Below are 24,904 nucleotides of genomic sequence, written 5' to 3' on the forward strand. Positions count from 1 at the left end.
CTTGCTCTGGGACCCTGGTGAGCAGCAGGAGGCCTAGGGCAAAGGGGAAGAGTGGGGGTGGTTCTGCCATCCTCCCCTCCCAGGTGCTTCCCCCCACGTGCCCCTCCCTCCTGTTCTCTCCACAGTTGTGGCGTCCACTGCACTATCCTCCCTGGGGGGTGAGCACCAGCTCCATCTAGCGCCCTCACTAGAGCCTCTCTGGAAGGTGGTGGGGGACATGCTCAGTCTGCACAGGACCGCTTCTCTGGCCTGGCCACCACCACCCTGCTCGCTTCCCATGCCAGGATTGTCCTGGCCTGCCCCACTGTGTGCTCTGGGGTCTCCCCTGGCGTCTGCGGGTTTGACGGTCTTCCCGCCCCCACCACCATTTTAGGGAGCCTCTTTCTGCCCTCGGCTGCCATGGGTGTGCTGTGCTTCCTTCTGCTCCTGGGTCTGGGATTGGCAGCCTCCAGCATAAGCTTGTGAGAGAAGCAGGGAGAGGGAATGCGTGGAGCTACAACCCTGATTAGTGAAACCTTTGTAGCTTGGAAAGTTCCTTCTCACCGTGTCTCCAGAGCGGAGCCCCAGAGGGGACCAGATAGGCCTGAGGACTCGCCGCTGATGAGGACCCTATTTGGCTGTCTGCTGGGGTAGCAATTTCTGTCACAAAGGTCACTGAGCATCCGTATCCAGCGCTTTGCAGGGACTTCTCCACCTGCGCCCTGAGTGCTGAGTTGGGGGGCTTCAAGCTGGCCCTCGGCGAGGGGAGAAGAGGCTGGTACAGACAGCCCAAACCTGACCACTAGTATCTCCCTGCAACAGGGCTGGAGGAGCATCTGGGCCACTTGATGGGTGGGAGGGGGGCCAGAAGGGGGCTGTCTCAGGTGGGAGGCAGGCGGCTAAATCACCCTTCCTCGGGATTTTGAGGGACTTGATTAGTTAGCTTTGTAAGGCTGAAGGAACACAAGTGAATACTGAAAACCCAGAGATGGATAACCGTAGAGCACTTACTACCTCTAGGACTGGGGTGCAAAAGAGAAGGGGTAGATTTACAAGGGCCTAGGGGCTGGGGGAGGGGCTTGGGCCTCTCCCAAGGCTGGACCATGGCTATTGCTGGAACTTTGAGGGTGCGCAGAGAGACTGCTTCGAAACCAGCATTATATTCTGTTCTATCCAGTGGCATCATTGGATCTTCTGGGTAATAGGGCCCAAGGCCCAGAGCAGCCTGCTTTGTACCCAGGACCTGCTGCGTGGGCCCCACACAAAACTGCAGTTGAAAACAGACTGGAGGGGCGCCTGGGTGGCTCAGTCGTTAAGCGTCTGCCTTGGCTCAGGTCATGATCCCAGGGTCCTGGGATCGAGCCCCGCATCGGGCTCCCTGCTCGGCGGGGAGCCTGCTTCTCCCTCTCCCACTCTCCCGGCTTGTGTTCCTCTCTAGCTGTCTCTCTCTCTGTCAAATAAATAAATAAAATCTTTAAAAAAAAAAAAAGAAAAGAAAACAGACTGGAGCAGCACACTGAGATATATATGTTGTGTCCAGGGTTCAGAGGCCTCCTGTATTGTATTTTTATTTTTTTAAGATTTTATTTATTTATCTGAGAGAGAACACACAAGCAGGGAGAGCAGGAGAGGGAGAAACAGACTCGCCGCTGAGCAGGGAGCCCGATGTGGGGCTCGATCCCACGACACCAGGATTAAGACCTGGGCCAAAGGCAGCTGCTTAACCCACTGAGCCACCCAGGCATCCCATGCAACTCTTGATGTTAGGGTTGTGAGTTCAAGCCCCACGTTGGGTATACAGATTACTTAAAAGTAAAAATAAAAATCTTTTAAAAAAATTCTCTATTTCCTGTCTTTTCCTCTGGGTGCTTTGTAGCCCTCTGGAAGAAGAGCAGGCAGTGGGTTGGGCATTGGTTCTGGTGCTTGTGCTTGGAGGAGGGGGTGTGGATTTAGGATTTCTAGAGTCTGCCTATTGCCTCCTCCTTTTCCTCATTATTCTGACCATTGGGAAGGGGGTCAGGTATCTTAAATTTTTGTTCATCTGTACCTCTTTGGACCATCAATCTGGTTCCTTCCTACGATGCATCTTTATTATGGAGTAACATAAAAGTCTGAATGTAGGAAATTTTACCCCAGATCATATGAACTTGAAAAGCATCTGGGTTACTTTTTATCCTTTTGAGTTTTAAAATGCGCAATTTTCACAAGCACTTGCCTTTAAACCAATTAAATAGAGCTCCTCTACAAGTTAGTTTTAGCAATACCATCCAGAGATAGAGAAAATACCTCACATTTATAACACACATAGATACATGTACACAAACAAGATGCAAACAAAATTTAGCCTTTGTTTCACTATTATTTGTGCAGAGGACATTAAAGACCCAATTTCCAAATATCCCCTTTTTTATTAAATCTACTTGTAAGACAGCATTATAATTTATGGATCCATTTATTAGTTATTTTCCATTTCCAGTTAGAACATGGCCAGTTGTATGCAAAGATACCAAAAGCTGTAGCAACAAACAAACCAAATAAAGCTCAGAGTACCTCTGGGGTTGCTGGTTCTTCCCCAAAAGTTGGGGACTTCACTGACTCAACCAAATGGCTTCCGAGTTTCTGGTTACTTAGTCTTATAGTTGGCTTTCTTCAGTTGTGCACACAAAAAAACTAATTCAGACATGTCAAAAGAACCCCACTGGGGCCGTCCGAGATTCCGGTTATCCTTTTTTTTTTTTAAAGATTCTATTTATTTATTTCAGAGAGAGAGAATGAGAGCACATGAGAGGGGGGAGGGTCAGAGGGAGAAGCAGACTCCCTGCCGAGCAGGGAGCCCGATGCGGGACTCGATCCCGGGACTCCAGGATCATGACCTGAGCCGAAGGCAGGCGCCCGATTCCGCTTATCCTTACCTTTTCCCACTGAAGCAAGCCTTGCAAGTATAGGCTCTGTATGTATGTACGGATAGCCTGCCTGAATTTTCCATGGGGGGTTATTGGTTTTCTGGGTGTTGTTCTGGCTTTTGAAGCACAGTTCCCCATTCCTTTTAGTTTTGGTTTTATTTTTAGGACCATTGAGGGGCTTGGAACACTGCATGATCAATCCTTATGTGTGCATCCCTGGATGAGCCAATCATTAATCACTTTATGAGATGGGAAATTCCTATGGGACTGCTGCATGTCTGAGGAATATCTTCAGACACTTCTGCTAGGCTTTCATTCACCTGAAAGCACCATTTAACTTGAAGGAGCAAGCGTCCCTTCTCTTTGGAGCTGAGTTATTCACTCTCTCATATTTCTATGGAGAAAATTTACTCAAGCCTTATATATTAATAACATCCATTAGTATAATGCCAAATTAAAACAACCAACCCATCAACTTCCCCCCGTCCCAGGTTGTTCCCACCTAAAGAACATTACCGGTAACCTTTAACAGTTCAAATAAAAATCAGGACTATTCACTCAAATTGAAGAGGTCCAGGTATCAGGACCTCACCAGATACACCTGTGAGGTGCTGAGGAGCTGGAGGGGCACAGAGGGTCCGTGCTCGTACCAAGCGCTGAGTTCTAGATGATCCCCAGGTGTTCTCAGGCAAGTTGCTCTGATATCCTGTTGACTACGCCAAGAAATGATGCAAAACGAACAAACCCTTTAAAATTTTTTAAAGAGAAAGTAAAAGAGTTTTATTCGAGCCCAAGTTAGGGCAGGTGCCCAGGACACAGTCTGCACAAAGAAGAGAGTGCTCTGGGGAAGGAACATTTGGCTCAGGGATATATATGTTTTTTACAAAAAGACTTATGGGTGAATGACCTTATCCGAGGGTCCTTGGATAAGCCCAGAGTGCCCTCAGCGGGGAGTCTGCTTCTCCCTCTGCCTCTCCCCGCATTGGTGTGTGCTCTTTCTCTCTCTCAATCTCTCTCTCTCTTTTTTTTAAAAAGATTTTATTTATTTATTTGAGAGAGAGCATGAGAGGGGGAGGGTTAGAGGGAGAAGCAGACTCCCTGCTGAGCAGGAAGCCCGATGCGGGACTCGATCCAGGGACTCCAGGATCATGACCTGAGCCGAAGGCAGTCGCTTAACCAACTGAGCCACCCAGGCGCCCTCAATCTCTCTCTTAAATAAGTAAATAAAATCTTTAAAAAAAATGAGTTACAAATCATCATGATGAAGGACATTCCAGAAAGTTTCAGACTTTATCTTATGTTTTTAGTATGTGCAAGTCTGTATGACTTTAATCTCATGGGACCCAGGGTTTTTCTTTGTTTGTTGGTTTTTCTTATCTTTATGTTTGGAATGCTCCTTTTGTTGTTGTTGTTGTTGTTTTAATGAAGCAGACATACAGTGTGTGCTCAGGGCAGAAGTAGAGCCCATGCTTTGAGGTTTTGTGTGGTCATTTTGATCTTAGTAAATGTTAAAGTATAGCTTCCCTGGGAGCCCTGGAGCAGGGCCGACAAACATTAAAAATTGAAAATTTCCTTGATCAGTTAGTATTTATTACATTATTTTAATTTTTATTTTAAAATTGTATTTCTCATATTTTAAGTCATTTCACTTGCTAATGTTATTGTTTGCTATTATTTTTAAAATTATCATTTTTATTATTTATTGCTTAGTTTATTAATTACACAGAATTATTGATTATGGTTATTGATGAGGCTCCCAAAGGCCTTGGAGTTTTGCCCTTTGTCCCTACCCCCTGCAGGCGCCCCCCCTGGGAAGGACAAATAATAGGGAAGAGGTCATTGCCCCTTGCTGCCCCTTTGCCGCCCTCACCCTCGCTTGGGCTTTATCACCCCAGACACTCACCGACTGGAGCAAGGCTGGCCATCATGTCTATACTTGGGGCCTTCCTGATGCTCTGGGGTGAGGTTGCTGGGGCCGGGGTCCCTTGGGGCAGGAGGGAGGAGGACAGATAGGAATGGGGGCCTCACAGCTGCCGTCTCTACAGGTCTCTCACTGGGCCCAGCAACCGAGGGAGCCATAGGTGAGTCCGGGTTGGGTCTTGGGGAAGGTGGGCACCTGCAGAGGTGAGCCCCTGTCCTAGGGCCCAGCATTGACCTCCACCTGCCACGCAGTATTCGAGACCCGGCCGAACCTGTGGGCAGAGGCTGAATCGCTGCTGGAGCCCTGGGCCAACTTGACGCTGACATGCCGGGCCCGCCTGATGACCCCAGATTTTGAGCTGTTTAAGGACGGGGTAACCCAGGAACTTGTGCTCCTTGATTTACCTGCCATGGAGCACCAGTTCCCGCTAGGAGCAGTGACAAGTGACACCCGGGGCCTCTACCGCTGCCGCTCTGGCTTGAACAGCGGATGGACGCAGTTGAGCAACCTCCTGGAGGTGACTGGAGCAGGTGAGCAGGGGCTTTAACGGAGCCACAAGACAGGGAAGAGAGGGCTGCTGGAGAGGCCTGACTTCCTCCCTTCCTCCTCCTCACTCTCCTGGTCCTACTTTTCTGACATGGGGTGTGGGTGGCTGGGGTGGGGGGGTCCCTGAGCAGCTAGGTGGCCTTTGGCAAGTCATCTGACATCTCTGATCCTGTTTCCTTATCTGTAAAATGAGGATGATGTTTGCACTGACCCCAGAAGGTTGTGAGGAATAAATGACTGAATCCCCAGAAAGCCTAGCACATTTCCCTTAACATATCCTCTTCTTGTTTAATGCCCCTGTCTCCTCCTGTCCCTGCCTCCCTTTCCTTTATCAATGTCTTCCATTTCCCTGGCTCCCTCATATTTCCTTCCTTCCTTCCTTCTTTCTTTCTTTGTTTCTTTCAGATTTATTTATTTTAGAGAGAGAGAGAGCACTGTGTGTGGTGGGGGAGGAACAGAGGGAGAGGGAGAGAGAGAATCCTTAAGCAGACTCCCCACTGAGCACAGGAGGCGCCCCCCCCCCCCCCGCATCATGACCTGAGCCAAATCAGGAGTCCGAAGCTCAACTGACTGAGCCGCCCAGGCGCCCCTCCCTCCCATTTTCATGAGTGTGGAGATCCTAGTCTGGCCGGGTCTTGCATGTCTCCCAAGTCATTCAGAACGACCCATCAAACCTGCTCCACCCACAGAGTCCCTGCCCCCACCTTTGCTCTCAACTGAGCCCGTGTCCTGGATCACACCGGGTCTGAAGATGAAACTGCTGTGCCATGGGGGATTTCGTGGTGTGACCTTCCTGCTGAGGCGGGAAGGCGATGATCAGTTTTTAGGCGTGGCTGAGGCCCCTAAAGATGCAGAGGCTACCTTCTCAGTCCATCAGCCTGGCAATTACAGCTGCAGCTACAGGACCCACGAAGCAGGTGCACCCTCTCAGCCCAGTGCTACTGTGACAGTCGAGGAGCTGGGTGAGTGTGTTGACCATCCCAGAGGGCTTTCTGGGGTAGGAGGTTCCTGGAGGACAGAGCTGCATTTACCTTGATCCCCAACCCTGAATACCCTTGCCCAGGATTAGGTCTGGGAAACAGTGGTCACACAGTTGGGTGGATCGCACCTGACCTGAACACTGACACTGCGGCAGCTCGGGGTGGGGGTCGGGGGCCTGGCTGACCATAGCTTTCTCGGGAACAGTCCCACAGCGGGGGTATCCGGGACTCTAGCCCCAGCGACTCTCCCTGCCTTGCAGAAGCACCGTTGCCACCCACGCTGAGTTTCCAGGGAGAGTCTGCAGGTGTCCTGCCCCGGGGGGCCAGCGCGACCCTCCTTTGCGTGGCGCCCCTGAGCGGCGTGGAATTCCAGCTGCGGCGGGGCGAGGAGGAGCTGCGGGGACCCAGGAGCTCCACCAGCCCAGACCGCATCTTCTTTCACCTGAACGCGGCGGCTCTAGGGAACGGCGGTCTCTACACCTGCCGCTATCGGCTGCGTGGCGAGCAAACCTGGTCCTCTGACAGCGCGCCTGCCGAGCTGCTGCTGAGCGACGGTAAGCCTGGCAGCCACAGGCTGGGACGTGGGCATGGGGCTGGGAGGGCGACAGCGCTCTGCTCCCCGGGCGGGGAGCGGGAGGAGGGGCCCAGGGAAGGGTTCCCCGGAATTGCAGGGCTCTGGTTGGGGCCCAATCCCAACTCATCCGCCCGGCCTCAGTTTCCCCAGCTGAGAATGGGACAATGAGCTCAGCATCCCCAAGGCTTCAATAAGAATAACTGGGTCAACACGCAAGTCTGACGCAGGCCATGCAGGCGCCCGCCCCCTGCCGGGCGTCCCCTCCTGTCTCCCGGGTCTGGGTGGGCGCCCGAGGCCTGTTTGTTGGAGGGAACCGGGCTGGGGCTGTGGAGGGGAGCCAGGCCTGTTGCAGGGCCTGCCAAGGACCGGGATCGACCACCCCAAGAGAGGATCCCAGCCATCTGCAACCGCATGTCCTGGGCTTGGTGACAAAACTCGACGCCTTCCCCACGTCTGTTTTTATGGACAAACTAATAAGGAATAGTTTTGGACTGTGTGTGAGGGATCCGTTGAGGTCTGGAGGGTGGTACAGTTTGAAGCGGAGGGGGGCCGGCGGACTCTTTCAGGCAAAAGGCGCGAGGCTGGATCGCATGTGAGGCCCAAGCCTTCCCCTCCGCGCCCGGGTCAGCCAGTGTTCTCCCCATAGAGACGCTCCCCGCGCCGGAGCTCTCGGCCCACCCCGCGACTCCGCACCCCGCGCCAGGCACGCTGGTGCAGCTGCGGTGCCGGGCTCCCCGGGCCGGCCTGCGCTTCGCCCTGGTGCGCGAGGGCGCCGAGCGCCGAGTGCACCGTGTCCTGAGCCCCGCGGGGACAGAGGCCACCTTCGAGCTGCGGGACGTGTCGGTGGTGGACTCCGCCAACTACAGCTGCGTCTATGTGGACACGGCGCCACCCTTCGAGGGCTCGGCGCCCAGCGCGCCCCTGGAGCTGCGCGTAGACGGTGAGCGGGCGGGGGCTCCCAGCCGTGAGCAAATGAGCGCGCCGAAGGGAAGTGCACAGGGCCTTGGTCCTGTCCGCACAGCAAACCCTTCGGGCCAATGGAATTTCGGCTGCCGATGGTCTGCGGGACACCTCGCATTTGGCTCATTTCCTGTGCTCTCTACCGGGAACACCGTTTCCCTTGGCCATTTCCTCCTTTCCCACACCTGTCCTGAGGCCCTGACTGCCAAATGCTGGGTACTCCAGGAAGTCTCAGAGCAGGCCCGGGTCTAGGGAACTTGCAAGGTCTTGGGGAAGAGGGTGATCCGTAGGATAAGAGGAGGAACCGTGTCTGTTCAGGACCAGGAAAAGGCGGAAAGTTGTGTGAGGACAAAGGGTAGCATCCTGGAGGGATGGAGCAGCCAGCAGGCCTGGGTTTAGTGGGAGGCAGGAAGGCGGAGGGGGGCTGGGGCGGCTACTACCTGAGTGGAGGACCTCACTTGACTGACCTGCTCCGCCCAGGACCCCCCCCAGGCCACGGCTCCGGCCCCTGTCGCGTGGGGCGGTTGTTCCCGGCCGTGATGCGGTCTTGCGCTGCGAGAGCCAGGTGCCCAGCGTCGTGCCCACGGTCATCTTCGAGCTGCTGCGAGCAGACGAAGAGGAGCCTTCAACCCAACTCTGGACCAGCCACCCCTCAGCAGACCTTGTACTGACCTATGTGGGGCCCCAGCACGCAGGCAACTACAGCTGCCGATACCGCTCATGGTCGCCCAAACCCTTCGTGTCTGAGCTCAGCGACCCGGTGGAGCTCCAGGTGGCAGGTGAGCCTTTCCTCTGGTTCTGTGAGCGGGGTTCCTCTTTCTGGCCTTTGCCCAGATTGTGCCCTCTACCAGGAGGGCCCCTTCCCTGCACCTCCTCCCAGCACATTGGTTAGTGTGCCTAGTCTGCTGGGGTTATGATGGAAATTACAGGCAGGGAAAGGACACATGAAAAGGCCCTGGAGCAGATTGTGGTTTGGTCAGGTAGACACCTGGACGGAGGCCTAGGTGTGTGCGGGGGGGGGGGGGGGGGGGGGGGGGTGTTTGCTGGCAGCTGACCAAGCTACTTCCTTCCTGAGGGGCCTCAGTGAGGTCTGCCCTGATTTCACCAGAGAGGAGAACACATGATGCCTCCGTCCCCTAACATTTCTCTTGTCAAATTTGTCTAGGAAGTTGATCCAGCTGCAGACTCAGGCCGCTAATGGTATCTTTGGCAAATAGTTTCTCCAGTCTGGCTCTGATCCCTCATGCTGCAGCTAGAGGCTGGACTCCCCCTGAAAGTGCTGGACTGTCCCTCATTCCTCCTGGAAATTAATAAAAATGTGAAGACTTTAAAAGGTGTCCTTGACTAATGGCAGCCCTGGTGCAGGGGGCTGTACTTCCAGGGCTGAGGGAAGTGGGCTGGGATCTTGTGTCCTAAAGGTGGACGGGCTCTGGGTTGGAACCTGAGGATATAGGGGCCAAGGATTGGCTTCTTGGGACCACATTTTTCAAGATTGCCTTTTGGTTTCTTCAAGCCGCCTCCTACTCCCCAGGCACCTCTGCCTGGTCCCCAGCAGGTCTGGGTAGGTAGTTCTCCAGACATACCCAACCCCACCTTGACCAAATTGGTCCCCACACTGGGAGGCACTTCAGAGAGGCTGCATTTTGTAGTTTTGTTTTCTGGACTGAGTGGCCACCAGCTGGTGGTGCTGAGTCTGTCCCCAAAGGCTAGGTCTCTCACACTGGAGATTGAAACTGTTATAGGGTTGAGACTCCTCTTTATTCTTTCCCACTTCCCCATAGATCTAAGGCCCTTTGCCCCACCCAATATCCCACTGGACATTTCATTGCCCAGTCCACTTAGAGCTTGGTTCTCAAGGTACAGGCATACCAGTAGGTGTGTATCAGCATTATCAACTAATACTTGATAAATTTTGTTTAAGGAATTTGCCTATTTCATCTGATTGGTCTGATTTACTGGTATAGAGTTGCTTACAACATTCCTTTATTCATTTAATGCCTACAGGGTCTGTAGTGATGTCACCTCTTTCATGCTTGACATTGTGTCCCTTCTACCCCCCTCCCCACCCACTTCTTCCCCTCTGTCAGTCTAGCTAGGGGTTTATCAATAAAGAACTAATTAACTTTTGGATTTGTTCATTTTTTTCTATGGTCTCTTTTCTACTTTGTGGATCTCTACTTGTATCATTATTATTCTCTTCCTTCTACTTCTGAATTAATTTGTTCTTCTTCACTTTCTTCAGGAAACACAGATCATTGATTTCTTGGGGGTAAACATCAGTAACAGCTCATTATTAGGCTTAAAAACAAGTTTGTATTAGTTTAAATAACAGGAAATTACTTCTTTGTGGATAAAAAATAATTGGCAATATTTAAATACTGGCAACTTCATCAGTTATATCCAGTTGGTAGGTGGTGTTTAGTTCTTCTGCATCCTGATTTCCTATCTACTTGTTTTGTTGATTTTAGAAAGAGGAGTGTAGAAGTCTCCAATTATAATTATGAATTTATTATTTTCTTCCAGTTCTGTTAGTTTTTGCTTCCTATATTTCAGGGCTTTGTTGGTAGATGCATACATATTTAGAATTGTTATTTCTTGGTGGATTGACCTTTATCATTATGTAATGTCCCTCTTTATCCCTGGTAATTTTCCTTGTTCTGAAGTCTACTTGGTATGATATTAAAATAGTCACTCTAGCATTCTTTGGTTAATTTTTGTATTATATATCTTTCTCCACCCTTTTTATTTTTTCAATTTTTTTGTGTATAGTTGACATACGTGACATTAGTTTCAGGTGTACAACAATGATTTGACAAGTTTATACATTATGCTCTGCTCACAAGTATAGCTACCATCTGTCACCACACACTATTACAATGTCATTGACTATATTCCTTATGCTGTGCCTTTTATTCCTGTGACTTATTCATTCCATAACTGGAAGACTGCATCTCCCATTCCCCTTTAAAACTTACCTATATCATTACACTTAAAATGGGTTTTTTTTTTTTTATTTGAGAGAGAGAGAGAGAGAGAAACAGCATGAGAGGGGATAGGGTCAGAGGGAGAAGCAGGCTGCTGAGCCGGGAGCCCGATGTGGGACTCGATCCCAGGACTCCGGGATCATAACCTGAGCCGAAGGCAGTCGCTTAACCAACTGAGCCACCCAGGCGCCCGGACAATGGGTTTATTTTTTAAGAAAATTCATTCTGCAAAACTCTTTTAATTGGTGTGTTTAGATCATTTACATGTAATATAATTACTGATATATTTGGATTTGGGTCCACCTTTTGCTTTTATTTTCTTTGTTCCTTCTGTTATCCCTCTGTTTCCCTTTACCTGCCTTCTTTTGGGTTAAATATTTTCTAGAGCTCTGTTTTATTTTATTTAAAAAAGATTTTATTTGACAGAGAGAGAGAGATCAAGAGCATCAGTGGGGAGGGGGGGATGTTGCAGAGGGAGAGGGAGAAGCAGGCTCCCAGCTGAGCAGGGAGACAAACATGGGGCTGGATCCCAGGACCCTGGGATCATGACCTAAGCCAAAGCAGATGCTCAACCGACTGAGCCACCAGGTGCCCCTTATTTTATTTTTTAAAATGTTTTATTTATTTATTTGAGAGAGAGAGTGAGAGAACACAAGCAGGGGGAGCAGCAGAGGCAGAGGGAGAAGCAGGCTCCCCACTGAGCAGGGAGCCCAATGTGGGGCTCAATCCCAGTACCCTGGGATCATGACTTGAGCTGAAGGCAGACGCTTAACCAACTAAGCCACCCAGGCGCCCCTAGAGCTCCATTTTAATTCATGTATTGGGTTTATCTGTTTGTATAGTGTGTGTGTGTGTGACATTTCTCTAAGGATTAAGATATGCATACCTCACTCTTCATAGTCTACATAGAATTAATATTATACCACTTAAAGTGAAATGTAGAAACCTTATCACTGATAGGTCTCTTTACTCTCCCCCTCTAATTTCTTTTTTAAGTTTTGTACACTAATGGTTCTTCTTTGAGATATAATGTATATGCATTAAAATATACAAATCTCAAATACATTACTGAATGAATTTTGATACTCTCTCCTCTTTATGTTGTAGTCATATATACTACATCAACATACATTGAAAACTCTACAAATGTTATAAATCTTGTTTTCAAGTCATGTATACCTTTTTTTTTTAACACTCATGTATATCTTAAAGATCAAATATTTGCAATGTGTTACTCTTTCTTCATTACCAAAGTTCCAATTTTCCTTCTGCTATCACTTCCCTTCTATCAAAACAACCCTTTTAGCCTGCTGGCAAGATTGTTAGTTTTGCATCATTTGAAAATGTTTTTATTTTGCTCCCCTTCTTGATGTGTATTTTCATTGGATATAGAATTTTGGATTGACAGGGTTTTTTTCCAGCACTTTAAATATGTTGTTTCTCTGCCTTCTGGCTTTCACTGTTTCTGACAAGAAACCCATAATCTTTTGCATTGATCTTTATAGGACGCATAGTTTTTCACAGACTGTTTTCAAAATTTTAAAATTTGTTTTGTTTTCAGCAGTTCAATTATGATGTGTCTAGGCATGAATTTGAGATTATGCTGTTTTGGGTTCACTGAGCTTTCTGAACCTGTAAATTGAAACCTTTTGCCAAATTTGGTAAGTTTCCAGTAATTATTTCTTCAAATATTCTCTCTGCTATTATTATAAAGAATGTGGTAGCATTTCCAACTACATGTAAGGTCTTATCAGTTTCTGTGATTCTGTTCCCTAATAAGGATGTCATGAGTTGTCTGGTTCCAAACTATCACATCTTCCTCGTGCATTGTTCCTTTTTATTTTTTAAAGATTTTATTTATTTATTTGACAGAGACACAGTGAGAGAGGGAACACAAGCAGGGGGAGCGGGAGAGGGAGAAGCAGGCTTCCAGCTGATTAGGGAGCCCAATGCGGGGCTCGATCCCAGGACCCTGGGATCATGACCTGAGCCGAAGGCAGACGCTTAATGACTGAGCCACCCAGGCGCCCCTCATTGTTCCTTTTTACAAAAAACAAAACAAAACATAGTGATCCTATGACCCTAATAATGCTTTTCCGTGTCAACATCTATTTTGTTGAAATAATATAGCTCTGTTGTCTTTCTTCAGATTCATGTCTGTCTTATATATCCTTTGTTATTCCTTTACCCTCAACTTTCCCATTTTAGATGTGTTTCTTCTAAAGAACATATGTCTGGATTTGAAAGAAATCCAATGTTAGTATTTGTCTTACTTAGTTTGTTGAATATAGTTGTGCTTATTGAAGTTGCTGACATATTTGGATAGGCTTTCAAATCTCAGTGCTTCCAGTATAAACTTGGCCATGTCCCTTCCTCTATAAAATGGGGATGGTCATTCTGCCCTCAGAGTGTTGTGAGATGATGTACATAAATTATTTGGCAGACTGAACAACACATGTAGATCCTTTTTTTTTTTTTACACATGTAGATCCTTAATATAGATTCCTTTTCCCCCTGACTTCCTCTCCCTTTAGACAAACATGGGAAAACACATATCTCATGACAAAATGGGTGCTGGAGATGCTCAGAGCACCAGGGGGTGGAGATTCAGCTCTTCAGTGCCAAAGACCAGGAAAGTGGGGGCAGAAAGAGGTGGAGATGGATACTACAAGCCTGTGGCCAGGCCCTGGGTTGGGTGTTACACAAGGCAGGTCATCTAATCCCTGCTTTACAGATGAGGTCACTGAGGTTCAGGGAAGTCACTTATCCAAGGTCCCAAAAGCAGCCTGGGGAGGAGTGGGGCTCTGCAGACTGACTTTAGGCCTACATCTTTTCCCCTGCCTGCAGGCTTGTTGGAGGCCTGCATGATCATTTCACTAGGAATGTGTATCTCTCATCTCTGAGCTTTTCCCTATGTCTGTCAACTTTCTCTGAGTCTCTCAGCCCTGGTCTCACTATGAGTGGCTGTCTGCCTGTGTGTCTATGTATCTGGGACTTTGTCAGAGATATTGACACAAGATCTCTGTTTCCCTGGGTCTCAACCTTCCTCTTCTGAACCTCACTCCTTGGTCTGTGTGACTCTGTTTACTTGTGACACAGAGGGAATGAGTTCAAGACACAGGGAGAAACACAGAGATGGTGACAATGAACAGTACAAAACAGTATGGTAGGTCAGATGGTTAACATGTGATGGGATCATCAGAGAAAGAGAGGAAGACTGACACCCTGATAGTTAAAAACAGAGGCTGTGACATCCAGTTACAGACGCGGACCCTGAAAGAGGGCCAGGGATACAGAACTGTGAGAGAAGGTCAGAGAGAGCACTGACAGCATGCTGGCAACCACTGAGTCCAGGGGGATTCTGGGGTGATAGAAAGGGCAGACTCAATATGGTAACATTTTATTGAGGCCACTGTATGCCAGGCTTGTCTGAGTGCTGGGGCTCTGGGAAAATCAGATTGTTCTTGCCCTGCTGGGTGTTGGGGAGACAGCAATATAGACCTATATCAGGTTGCAGGGTGGAGCATGGTGACTGCCTCCAGGAAGGCACCAGTCACAGTATATTCATTCAACAGACACTGGTCAGAGCCTATTGCATCCTGTGCTATGGATATTTAGAATAAAACACGGCCCCTGCTCTTGGAAGCTCACATTGTCTTTGGGAAACAGACTGCAAGCTCTGCAAGGAGTAAATACAACATGGTAGGAAGTTAAAGAGAAGTTAAGGAGGTGCTCTGGAAGCAGAGAAGGCAAGCTGAAGTCTGCTCAAGGAAGTAGGGGAGGCGGGCACCTGGGTGGCTCAGATGGTTAAGCGTCTGCCTTCGGATCAGGTCATGATCCCAGCGTCCTGGGATCGAGCCCCACATCAGGCTCCTGGCTCAACGGGGAGCCTGCTTCTCCCTCTCCCTCTGCCTTTCTCCCTGCTCATGCTCTCTCTCTCCCTCTCTGTATCTCTGTGTCTCAAGTGAATAAATAAAATCTTAAAAAAAAAAAAAAAAGGAAGTAGGGGAGGCTTTGTTAGGGAGAGATATGTGAAACATGTGGGAGGAAAGAGGAGAGGAGGTTTCCAGGCACAGGTACAGAGGCACATAGGTGGGAAAAATATGGCTTCTTCAGGAACCACAAATAGTTCCACATGGCTGGTGTGTGGAAGGTGGGGCTACTACAGTAGGAGATGAGGCTGGGGCCAGGTCACAAATGATCCTGAATGGCAGGTGAAGGAGTTTGACATATATCCCACAGGGCAGTACTTTGAAACCATTTTTCACATCACTGCACCCACAGAAAAAATGACAATATTCACACGCTCATACAAGGGTACCTGGAGAGGTTATTTGGGGCCAAGACTTATGTCTTGGCATAGTTGTAACCCATTCAGGAAGCTTTGCCGCAGAAGGTGATGCACTGGAGAGCTTTCCACTATGGGGTGACACAATCAGGTTTGGATTGCAGGAGAGCCCTCTGGAGGCTGGTGTGGAGAATGAAACAGTGGGGGAGGTCAGGGAGAGAATGGAGGCAGGGGACCCCAGCTAGAATCCAGATGAGAGGTGATGAGGGCTCAAAGAAGGTGAGAATGGTAAAGACAGATTAGAGGTGAGTTTTTGATAAAACCAACAGGGCTGATGGCTGGTGCGATGTAGGAGAAGGCAAGGAGAAACAGATGATGGGCAAGCATCATGCCACACCCTTGATTAGGGAGAATGTGAGAGAGACTGAGGGCCTGGAGAAGGCCTCATAGAAGAGGCAGCCTCACAGGTTGGCCTTGGAGTTAGACAAGAATAGATGGAGCGAAAGAGTAGGTGTGAAGGCACAGAGGTGGCATGGGCTGGCATCCCTCCTGGGCTAAGTGGGAGAGGAAAAGGCAAGGAGAGCCGCTACAGGGGAACATGAAGCTGAAGCCTTTCTGTCCAGAGCATCTTGGGACCATTGAGTCCCAACAGAAACTTCACCCCAATTGACCTGACTCTGAAGACCAATCCAAGTCCTCAGCTCAGCTGTCCTTTCTCTGAGATGGGCCTGAGTGGGGTATGGAGAGAAGCAGGATTCTTCTGGAAGCTTCTCCAGCTAGGCTGAATAGCTTTGGGTTCATCAGGCGCCTCCATCTGGGTCTCTAAATGCAGAGTTGTTCCCAGACAGCCCCAGAGTCTGCCCTGAAGCACCTTATCACTTTAGGGTACTATCAATCACCTACCCTGATCTTTGTTCTTTTGGAACTTAGAGTTTCTCTTAGATGTTGAGCCTCTGAGGGGAAGTTGTTCTGTGTCCCAAGGGCTTTCTTTGGTTACTGCAGTACTGTAATGTGGATCCTCAGGTGAACCATGAGGGCTGAGCTGCGGCTAAAGGCCTTCCCACAGTCACTGCACTTGTATGGCTTCTCTCCTGTGTGGATCCTCTGGTGCTCAATGAGGGAGGAGCTCTGTGCAAAGGCCTTCGGACAAATCTTACATTGATATGGCTTCTCTCCGGAGTGGATTCTCAGGTGGCGGATTAGAGCTGAGCAGTCACTGAAGGCTCTCCCACAAGCATCACACTTGTAGGGCTTCTCCCCAGTGTGGATGCGCTGGTGCTGAGTCAGGTGGGTGCTCTGGCTGAAGGCCTTCCCACACTCATCACACTCATAGGGCCTCTCCCCTGTGTGCACCCGCTGGTGTTGAGTGAGATGGGTACTGCGACTGAATGTTTTGCCACATTCCCCGCACTTGTAGGGTTTTTCTCCAGTGTGGATCCTCTGGTGCTGAGTTAGGTGGGTGACCCGGCTGAAGGCCTTCCCACACTCTTTACACTCATGGGGCTTTGCCCCCGTATGGATGACTTGATGCTGGGCCAAGTGAGTGCTCCGGCTGAAGGCTTTCCCACACTCACTACAGGTGTAGGGTGTCTTCCGAGAATGGCTCTTCTGGTGTGTCTCGAGGGCTGAGGGGCTCTGGAATGTTTTCCCACATTCACTACACTTGGAAGACTTCCTCCCTGAGTAAATGCATGGAGGCTCTGTCCTATCATCATCCACTGGATCAAATTTCTCTTCTGGTGTCTTCTCTTGTGAGGTGAAATTTGGCCACACGTTGGGACTATTCCCCAAGACACCAAATTCACAGCTGGGCTGGTCGGTGGGAACATCCTTGTGAGGCTCTGAAGTTTTCCTGAAATCCATCTCTTGGGGGACAGACTTTGTCCAGGGTTCCTCCGAGAGTCCTGCCTGCCTCTCTGAGCTGCCCTCAGGTTCACAAGCACCACCAAAAGTGGGTCCCTGGGAAATACCTCTCATGAGGGTTTCAGTAGCCCTGTCTAATGGCTCTGACTCTTTCAAATCACTCTGCTTGCAGCTTGCCTCTGACAGCTTGGCTCCCGGGTCCCATCCTGAAATAATCCAAACCACAGCATCACCACTCTTTCCACACAGGGCTCCCCCCACTTGGCCTGGGTCCTGGTCTCATTCTGTAAGGGGAGACATAGCCACTCCTGACATTTGGCCCCATTTCCAAAGGAAAGTTTCTCATTTGGTGTCCTGGATGACAAAAGGGCATAGGGCCGTCCTCCCACACCACTGAAAACTGGATCACAGGTTTCAATCCTCCCCCTCCCCAAACTCTCCATTCTTCAAGGCTGCTGATTTTGGCTCAAGTGTCAGAAGGAAGACCCCGAGGTTGAACTGAACTGAAACACTGAGAGTGAGAGCAAGTAAGCACGCACAGGGGTTTGTCCTTGCCAAGTGCCTGCGTACTCACCCCCTGGGCAGGCTCCAGCTCTCGGTGCCTTCCCCCTGGACCTAGACAGCCTACTGAGCATTTTCTGCAGGTGCTCAGTAAATACTGGCTGAATGAGGGAATCAATTCTAGATGCTGACAACTGTGCAATTTTCTACAGTAGACTCTACCTTGAGCCCTAAGTAGACAACTGCTGCTGAGGGTGAGTGGGTGACACGCCTACCTGGCCTCCCTAAGACCCCGGGAGGCCTGAGGCCCACTCTTCCTAATGGCTGTGAAGGCAGAGTGTGGTTAAAAGGTAGCTAGAGACTGGGTTGTGTCTGAGGTAGCAGTGTGTCTGAACTGACCTTTGAACTGAACTGACCCTTGATGGGTGCACAGGGCACCTAGGGACACTTAAGAGCATCCTGTAATGGACAGATTCCAGGAAGAGATGGGGACAGGCAAACAGCGGCTGCTTGAGTCCACAGTGGGGCCCCAGCTCTGCCACTAGCCAGCTCCAGGGCCTTGGGCAATCTAGCCTGTCTGCACCTGCTTCCCCACCTGTACGAGAGGGACACTATACTGCTCGTCTTCCAGGGCTGCTGGTCATTCTTAGGCTCTTGTTACGTGCTAGTCTCCAAGTACAGTTGGTCATTTCCATGTCTCATTTCAGCTTCAATCCACTCTCACAAGGACATACTGCAACTACTGCACCTCACACAAGGAAACTGAGGCCCAGCTGAAGGAAGGTCTTGAGTAACTAACTGGTACAAGATCACACAGTTGGTTAGTGGCCAAGTTGAGATTTCAGCTGTAGATTTCAGCTTTCCTCCTCTAAGCCCACAGATGTCCTCCTAACTCCCCAGCTTCCCCAGCCACATGCTTGGTCCCACATCCCCCTTTCTTCCTCTATTCTAGAAACATCGCACAACCTGCTCTTCCCAGAATGCAATGGTCCATATCATACCACTGGGCCTTCACCCCCACCATTCCCTCTGCCTGGACTGCTAGCTCCTTCTCCTTGTCTCAGTGCCATATTGCCTTTCCTCTGAAAACCTCGACCTTGCAGGAGGATGGGGGCACTGCCCCCTCTCCCTGTCCCCGTGACCTCTGCCTGGGCATAGCCGATGAGGCCAAGGGAAGGCACATGACCAACCTCTCCAGAAAGGTCTGTTTCTCAAGGAGCTAAAAAATCATCCTAACAGCCACAGTTTCCACTGTGTTTAATCTGTGCCAGGCACTGACTTTGAGGAAGGCATATGACTGCAATTCCTATTTTATTGACAGGGAAACAGAGGCACAAGAAAGTCACAGGAGGAAGAGGAGCAGTGGTTGGATCTACCAAGCCTTAATCATATTTCTGTTCCGCCTACCCACAGCACGTCTCCTCCCTGGTCCTGGCATACACACACTATCTGCCACTATCAAGCCAGGCCGGGCCAGGCCGGGCCCTTCGGGGAGGAGCCTTCACTCCCTGCTCTCGACTGTCCTAGGGCTGCATCCTCCCTGCATCCTATAGGACCTCCCTGGGCTGGGACATTTGTGTGGGTCCCCCAGAGCCACAGTGCTGACTCTGGCTAAGGGCAGGTCTGACTCACCCGGATCCTATAGGGCCAGCAGACGGAGGATTCAGAGGGGACACATGGAGACACCTGGCATTTCTGTCACCCCCACCCCCACAGGCTTCCAGCCCACAGCAGCCTGGTTTTCCTTGCTCATCTTAGTCCCTGGGATCTGGTCAGCCATAAGACAAGCACAAGACCCTAACCAGTTCAGTGGGCCTCAGCCCAGGAACCTTTTACTGTTCTCCCCTGGGGTTTCTACACTGATAAGACATAAGCCTGGGTTGCTGAGCCAATTTTGTCTCTAATGAGGATAGAAGCTCCTTAAGAGTAAAGCTAGGTGCGCCTGGGTGGCTCAGTTGGTTAAGTGTCTGCCTTCGGCTTGGGTCATGATCTCAGGGCCCTAGGACTGAGTCCCCCATCAGGCTACCTGCTCAGTGGTGAGTCTGCTTCTCCCTCTTCCCCTCCCCCTCCCCCCCCACACCCGCTTCTGTGCACTCTCTCTCAAAAAAAGAAAAAAAAAGAGCAAAGCTAATGTAGGAAAACCCAACTGAGAACTGAGAAACAGAATGAGAAAAAAAGAGTCCTGATACCATCACCTAAGCTCCTGATATAGCCACAAAGCCTCCCTACTTTGCTTCAGTCAGTTTGACCTGGGTTTTTGGTCATTAGCAATCAAAACATATCTGCTTTGTACATTGTGTGAAAGTTTGGGTACAAAGGTGACAAGTACATGTGTGAGTGACCCCAAGCCCAAACCCTGCACTCCCACATTCCAGTCCAGGCTCTGCCCACAGTGTGCTGTGAACAGTTACCAGTTGCTCCCCCTCACCTCTCTGGTCGAGTGCCCGAGTCAGACCTTCCACCAGCATGGCCGCCTCCTCACCACTCTTGGGGAACTGGGCACCCACCCAAGACTGGATCTTGGGGGGGCAGTGCACCCAGGAACTGCTCCAGCACCAGCAGCTCCAGCATCTGCTCCTTGGAGTGCGCCTCGGGCCGCAGCCACTGGCGGCACAGCTCCCGGAGCCGGGCCAGGGCCTCATGTGGGTTGGAAGCCTCCTGGTAGCAGAAGCGCCGGAAACGAAGACGTGCAGCCTCAGGGTGGGCAGTGTGGCCAGAGCTAGATTCCTGGATCTCAGAAAGGCTGGCCTCCTCATCCTCCACCTTCACGCGTAGAAAGCCATCCCGTTCCCAGGGCACTGGGCTCAGAGGGCTCTTGGGGATGGCCATCAAGGAGCAGTACAAAAGTGAGGCACAGGATGGCTGGAGTGTTGGAACTGGGTCTGCAGGAATGCCAGAACTTTGTCATCATGTGGAACTTGGGACTCTGCTCATACCTGTAGAGCAGGGCAGATGCAGACTTGGGGCCTGTGAGATGTAACTCATTCTCACAGGACACAGATGCTCAAAATAATCAGGTGCTAAGCACCATTATAAACGTTTGCATACAGTAACTCATTTAAAACTCACAAAAACTCAGGAGGTAGGAACTTCCTTTCCATTTTACAGATATGAAAACAGATACAGAGGAGGAGAAGATTTGCCCAAAGTTTCCCAGATACTGAAGGGATGGGGAGTTGCTGAGCTACAAACCAAGGCAGCCTCAGCCCATGGCCAGTCTGCTTACAGTGTTCCCCCCACACAGAACCAGGTCTCCCTCCTATCTCACACACACTCCCCAGGTAGCTACATGGTCATTCCCTCACTTTAGTTGCTAATTATTTTGTAGCTTCTGAGATGGATACTTATATAATTGACGTTCAGCCTTTCTTTCTTTCCTCTTTTCTAATACATGTACTTAAGGCTATAAATTTCCTTCTAAACACAGCTTTAGCTGCACACCCACAAGTTTGATGCTGCATCTTCATTATCATTTAATGAGTTCAAAATATTTTCTAAATTCTGTTGTGATTTATTCCTGATCCATGGGTTTTTTAGAAATCTGCTCTTTCATTTCCAAATAACTGGGGTTTTCTAGTTGTCTTTTTGTTGTTGATTTCCAGATTAAGACTGTTGTGCTCAGAAAATGTGCTTTAGTCAATTTTAATCCTTTCAAATTTGCTGAGACTTCGTTTGTGACCCAGGGTACAGTTAATTTTGGTCAGTATTCTGCATAAACTTAAAAATAATGCAAAAAAATTAAAAACAGAAGTACCATATAATCCAGCAATTCCATTTCTGGGCATTTATTTGAAGAAAATAAAAACACTAACACTAGGGGCGCCTGGGTGGCTCAGTCATTAAGCATCTGCCTTCGGCTCAAGTCATGATCCCAGGGTCCTGGGATCGAGCCCCGCATCGGGCTCCCTGTCAGCGGGAAACCTGCTTCTCCCTCTCCCACTCCCCCTGCTTGTGTTCCCTCTCTCACTGTGTCTCTCTCTGTCTAATAAATAAATAAATCTTTAAAAACAACAACAACAACAAAAATACTAACACTAAAGTGAAAAGATATATTCATCCCTATATTCGTTGCAGCATTATTTATAATAGCCAAGATATGGAAGCAACCTAACTGTCCGTCAATAGATGAATGAATAAAGAAAATGCGGCACATATATATATATATAGGAATATTACTCAGCCATAAAAAAGAATAAAATCTTGGGGCGCCTGGGTGGCTCAGTCATTAAGCGTCTGCCTTCGGCTCAGGTCATGATCCCAGGACCCTGGGATCGAGCCCCACATTGGGCTCTCTGCTCGTCAGGAAGCCTGCTTCTGCCTCTCCCACTCCCCCTGCTTGTGTTCCCTCTCTCGCTGTGTCCCTCTCTGTCAAATAAATAAAATCTTTAAAAATAAATAAATAAATAAAAAGAAGCTACACTTGATTAAAAAAAAAAAAAGAATAAAATCTTGCCATTTATGACAACATGGATGGACTCTGAGGGTATTATGCTAAGTGAAATAAGTAAGACAGAGAAAGACAGATACCATTTCGTTTCACTTAAATGTGGAATCTAAAAAACAAATGGACATACAAAACTAGATTCATAGATACAGAGAACAGACTGACGGCTGCCAGAGGAGAAGGGGGTTTGGGACTGGGTGAAAGGGATTAAGAGGTACAAACTTCCAGTTACAAAATAAATAGGTTATGGGGATGTAATGTATAACACACAGAATATAGATAAAGATATTGTATTAACTTTGTATGGTAAGAAATGGTAACTAGACTTATTGTGATCATTTTGTACTGTATATAACTGTTGAATCACTATGTTGTACAGCTGAAACCAATATAATATTGTATGTTAACTATACTTCAGGGGCGCCTGGGTGGCTCAGCTGGTTAAGCGACTGCCTTCGGCTCAGGTCATGATCCTGGAGTCCCAGGATTGAGTCCCTCATCGGGCTCCCTGCTCAGCAGGGAGCCAGCTTCTCCCTCTGACCCTCCTTCCTCTCATGCTCTAGGTCTCTCATTCTCTCTCTCTCAGATAAATAAATAAAATCTTTAAAAAAAAAACCCAAAAAACTATACTTCAATTTAAAAAAATGCAAAGCCTTCCTGGATAAATGATGAAAGATAAAGTAGATAAACAACTTCATCAAAATTAAAAACCTTCATGATTTGAAGGATACCATCAAGAAAGCAAAAAGGCAACCCACAACATGGCAGGAAATATTTGCAAATTATATATCTGATAAGGAACCCGTATCTAAAGAACTCCATAATAAAAAGACAAATAATCCAGTTAAAGAATGGGCAAAGGTTTTGACTAAACATTTCTTCAAAGAAGATATACAAATAGCCAATAGGCGACATGAAAAGATGCTCAACATCATGGTTACCAGAGAAATGCAAATCAAACCCCCAATGATATACCACTTTACACCTGCTAAGAAGGTTAAAATAAAAAAGAGATAACAAATGTTGGTTGGCACTTGAGCCATGGCCCTGGGCACAGGGAGAAGCAAACATTAGTAAAATAAGACCCCAATCCTGAAACCTTTCAGTGGCAGCTGGCAACTTCTGGCAAAACTGTGTTCTAGCCCCTAACTCCACCATGAAGCTCACTTGGACCTCTTGTCACCTTGTCCTTGCCATTATCCCCAACCCCCATCTTTTCAGCCTTTGTCCCTGTTATTCTCGTGTTCTAAAATCTCTCTCTGCGGGCGCCTGGGTGGCTCAGATGGTTAAGCGTCTGCCTTCGGCTCGGGTCATGATCCCAGGGTCCTGGGATCGAGTCCCACATCGGGCTCTCTGCTCCTTGGGAGCCTGCTTCTCCCTCTGCCTCTCTCTCTCTCTCTCTCTGTCTCTCATGAATAAATAAATAAAATCTTAAAAAATAAAAAAAATAAAATCTCTCTCTGCACCTAATTTCTCCTAGTCCTCCAAACTGCACGTTATCTGCCATTTTCTCCAAGAGCTGTCCAAGCACTTGGGAGCAAGCTAAGTATCCTTCTGAGCGCCCTGCGTCTCTTTTTTCCCAGCTCTGGCTATAACCACACGTTGCCTCAGAGAGATTGGGCATGCTGGAGCGACAGTGCCCAGGGCACGGCCTATGTCAAGTGCACAGTAACAGGTGCTGAGCAAATGGAGGGACCAGGAAAGGCTGAGCATGGTCATCCACAGATGTGGGGAATCACTGCACAGGGAAGGGGAAGCAGGAATGGCAGGGATGACAATAAATGCAGCAAGATTCCAAGCTCTCTTTTATACCCCTGGAGCTCCTGTTCTGGAAAATCCCTGAGGACAGTCTCTGAGACACACGTGCACGGACCTGCCTTAGCCCACCCCCGCTACGGGCTGACCTCACATCAGGTCAAGGCCCCCAATCCACGGGTGTTTAACCAACCGAAGAGAGTGGTCCTTACGTGCAGCCGTCCTAATAACTGGCACCTACCTCAGAGGGTTGCTGTGAGGTCACCCAAGGCGATCCATGACAAACGTCCAGTACAGGCCCGGCACACCGCAAACACGTGGTGAACAACCAGTCCGTTGACTCCACAGCCTCCCGCCGGACTTCAGCACACAGAAGGTGCTGGGGGACATAGCCACAAACCCAGAAGGGTGACCGCTGTCAAACAACGCCAGCTGCAGACGTGGCAAAGCACAAAGTCTCTATCACATACTTGGTAAACTCTGCAAATCACCCAAATTTCAGTAGGCCTGACAAAATCTTGGTCACGTAGTCAAACGCACACACCCTATCTCAGGCACAGTGTCAGCCATACCCCAAAATATACCCAGGCACACAACATTTCTCAGTGTCGCTCACAGCAACGCCATCACACGGCGAATTCCGACAGTCATTCATAATCTCCAGCCGCCGTCTCAGCCAGTCAGTCAGACGGTGGAGGCTCGCGGTCACACCTCCAATCACACGACCGGCCACACCCCAACCCTCTCATTCATAACATCACACAACACCCCTCGGAAGCTCAAGCCACCGTCTTCGTCAGCCACACACCACAACGGGCTGTCAGCGAGAAACGCACACCCGCGAGGGGGCCGCCGCTGAAGCACACCCGCTCAGGCTGCATCCCAGTCAGCCGGTCCCACATTCGATCAGGGAGTTCTACACCCGGCTTGGGCGTCCGTCAGTCGGCCCTCCAGTCGCGCCGCTCGTGGTCAGCGCCTCAGTCCCCGTCGGAGGGTCGGTCCCGCACGCGTTGCACAGGCGGCCGCAGGCGCCGGCGGCCTCGGGGCCGGGAGCGTTCCTCTCCGGCCGCGAGCGCAGCGGACCGCGCCCAGACCCACCTGACCCGCGCGGCGCCGGCCACTTCCGGGAGCTCACTCGGAGGCGCCCGCTCGCCGGGACCACGACTCCCAGAATGCGCCACGCGGCCCAGCAGGCGCGCCCGCTCG

The 24,904-nt window shown here is 49.5% G+C and overlaps 2 protein-coding genes across 2 annotated transcripts; one reads left to right on the forward strand and one right to left on the reverse strand.

Moving 5' to 3' along the window:
- The first annotated feature begins 4,743 nt into the window (after positions 1-4,743).
- Positions 4,744-9,058, forward strand: A1BG (alpha-1-B glycoprotein). Its single transcript, XM_044911409.1, has 8 exons — positions 4,744-4,842; positions 4,928-4,963; positions 5,055-5,333; positions 6,039-6,311; positions 6,590-6,883; positions 7,550-7,847; positions 8,344-8,642; positions 9,029-9,058. Exons 1-8 carry the CDS (start codon positions 4,809-4,811, stop codon positions 9,034-9,036), a joined length of 1,521 nt encoding a protein of 506 aa, XP_044767344.1. The 5' UTR covers positions 4,744-4,808; the 3' UTR covers positions 9,037-9,058.
- Positions 9,059-16,050: 6,992 nt separating this feature from the next.
- On the reverse strand, positions 16,051-24,639 carry ZSCAN22 (zinc finger and SCAN domain containing 22). Its single transcript, XM_021691846.2, is given in 5 exon segments — positions 16,051-17,204; positions 19,928-20,018; positions 20,020-20,381; positions 23,940-24,130; positions 24,565-24,639. Coding segments are annotated over 3 exon segments (1,476 nt in total). The 5' UTR covers positions 20,329-20,381; positions 23,940-24,130; positions 24,565-24,639; the 3' UTR covers positions 16,051-16,128.
- Between the last annotated feature and the right edge of the window lie 265 nt (positions 24,640-24,904).

This window comes from Neomonachus schauinslandi, chromosome 16 (assembly GCF_002201575.2).
Source record: "Neomonachus schauinslandi chromosome 16, ASM220157v2, whole genome shotgun sequence".
In the NCBI taxonomy this organism is placed as follows: domain Eukaryota; kingdom Metazoa; phylum Chordata; class Mammalia; order Carnivora; family Phocidae; genus Neomonachus; species Neomonachus schauinslandi.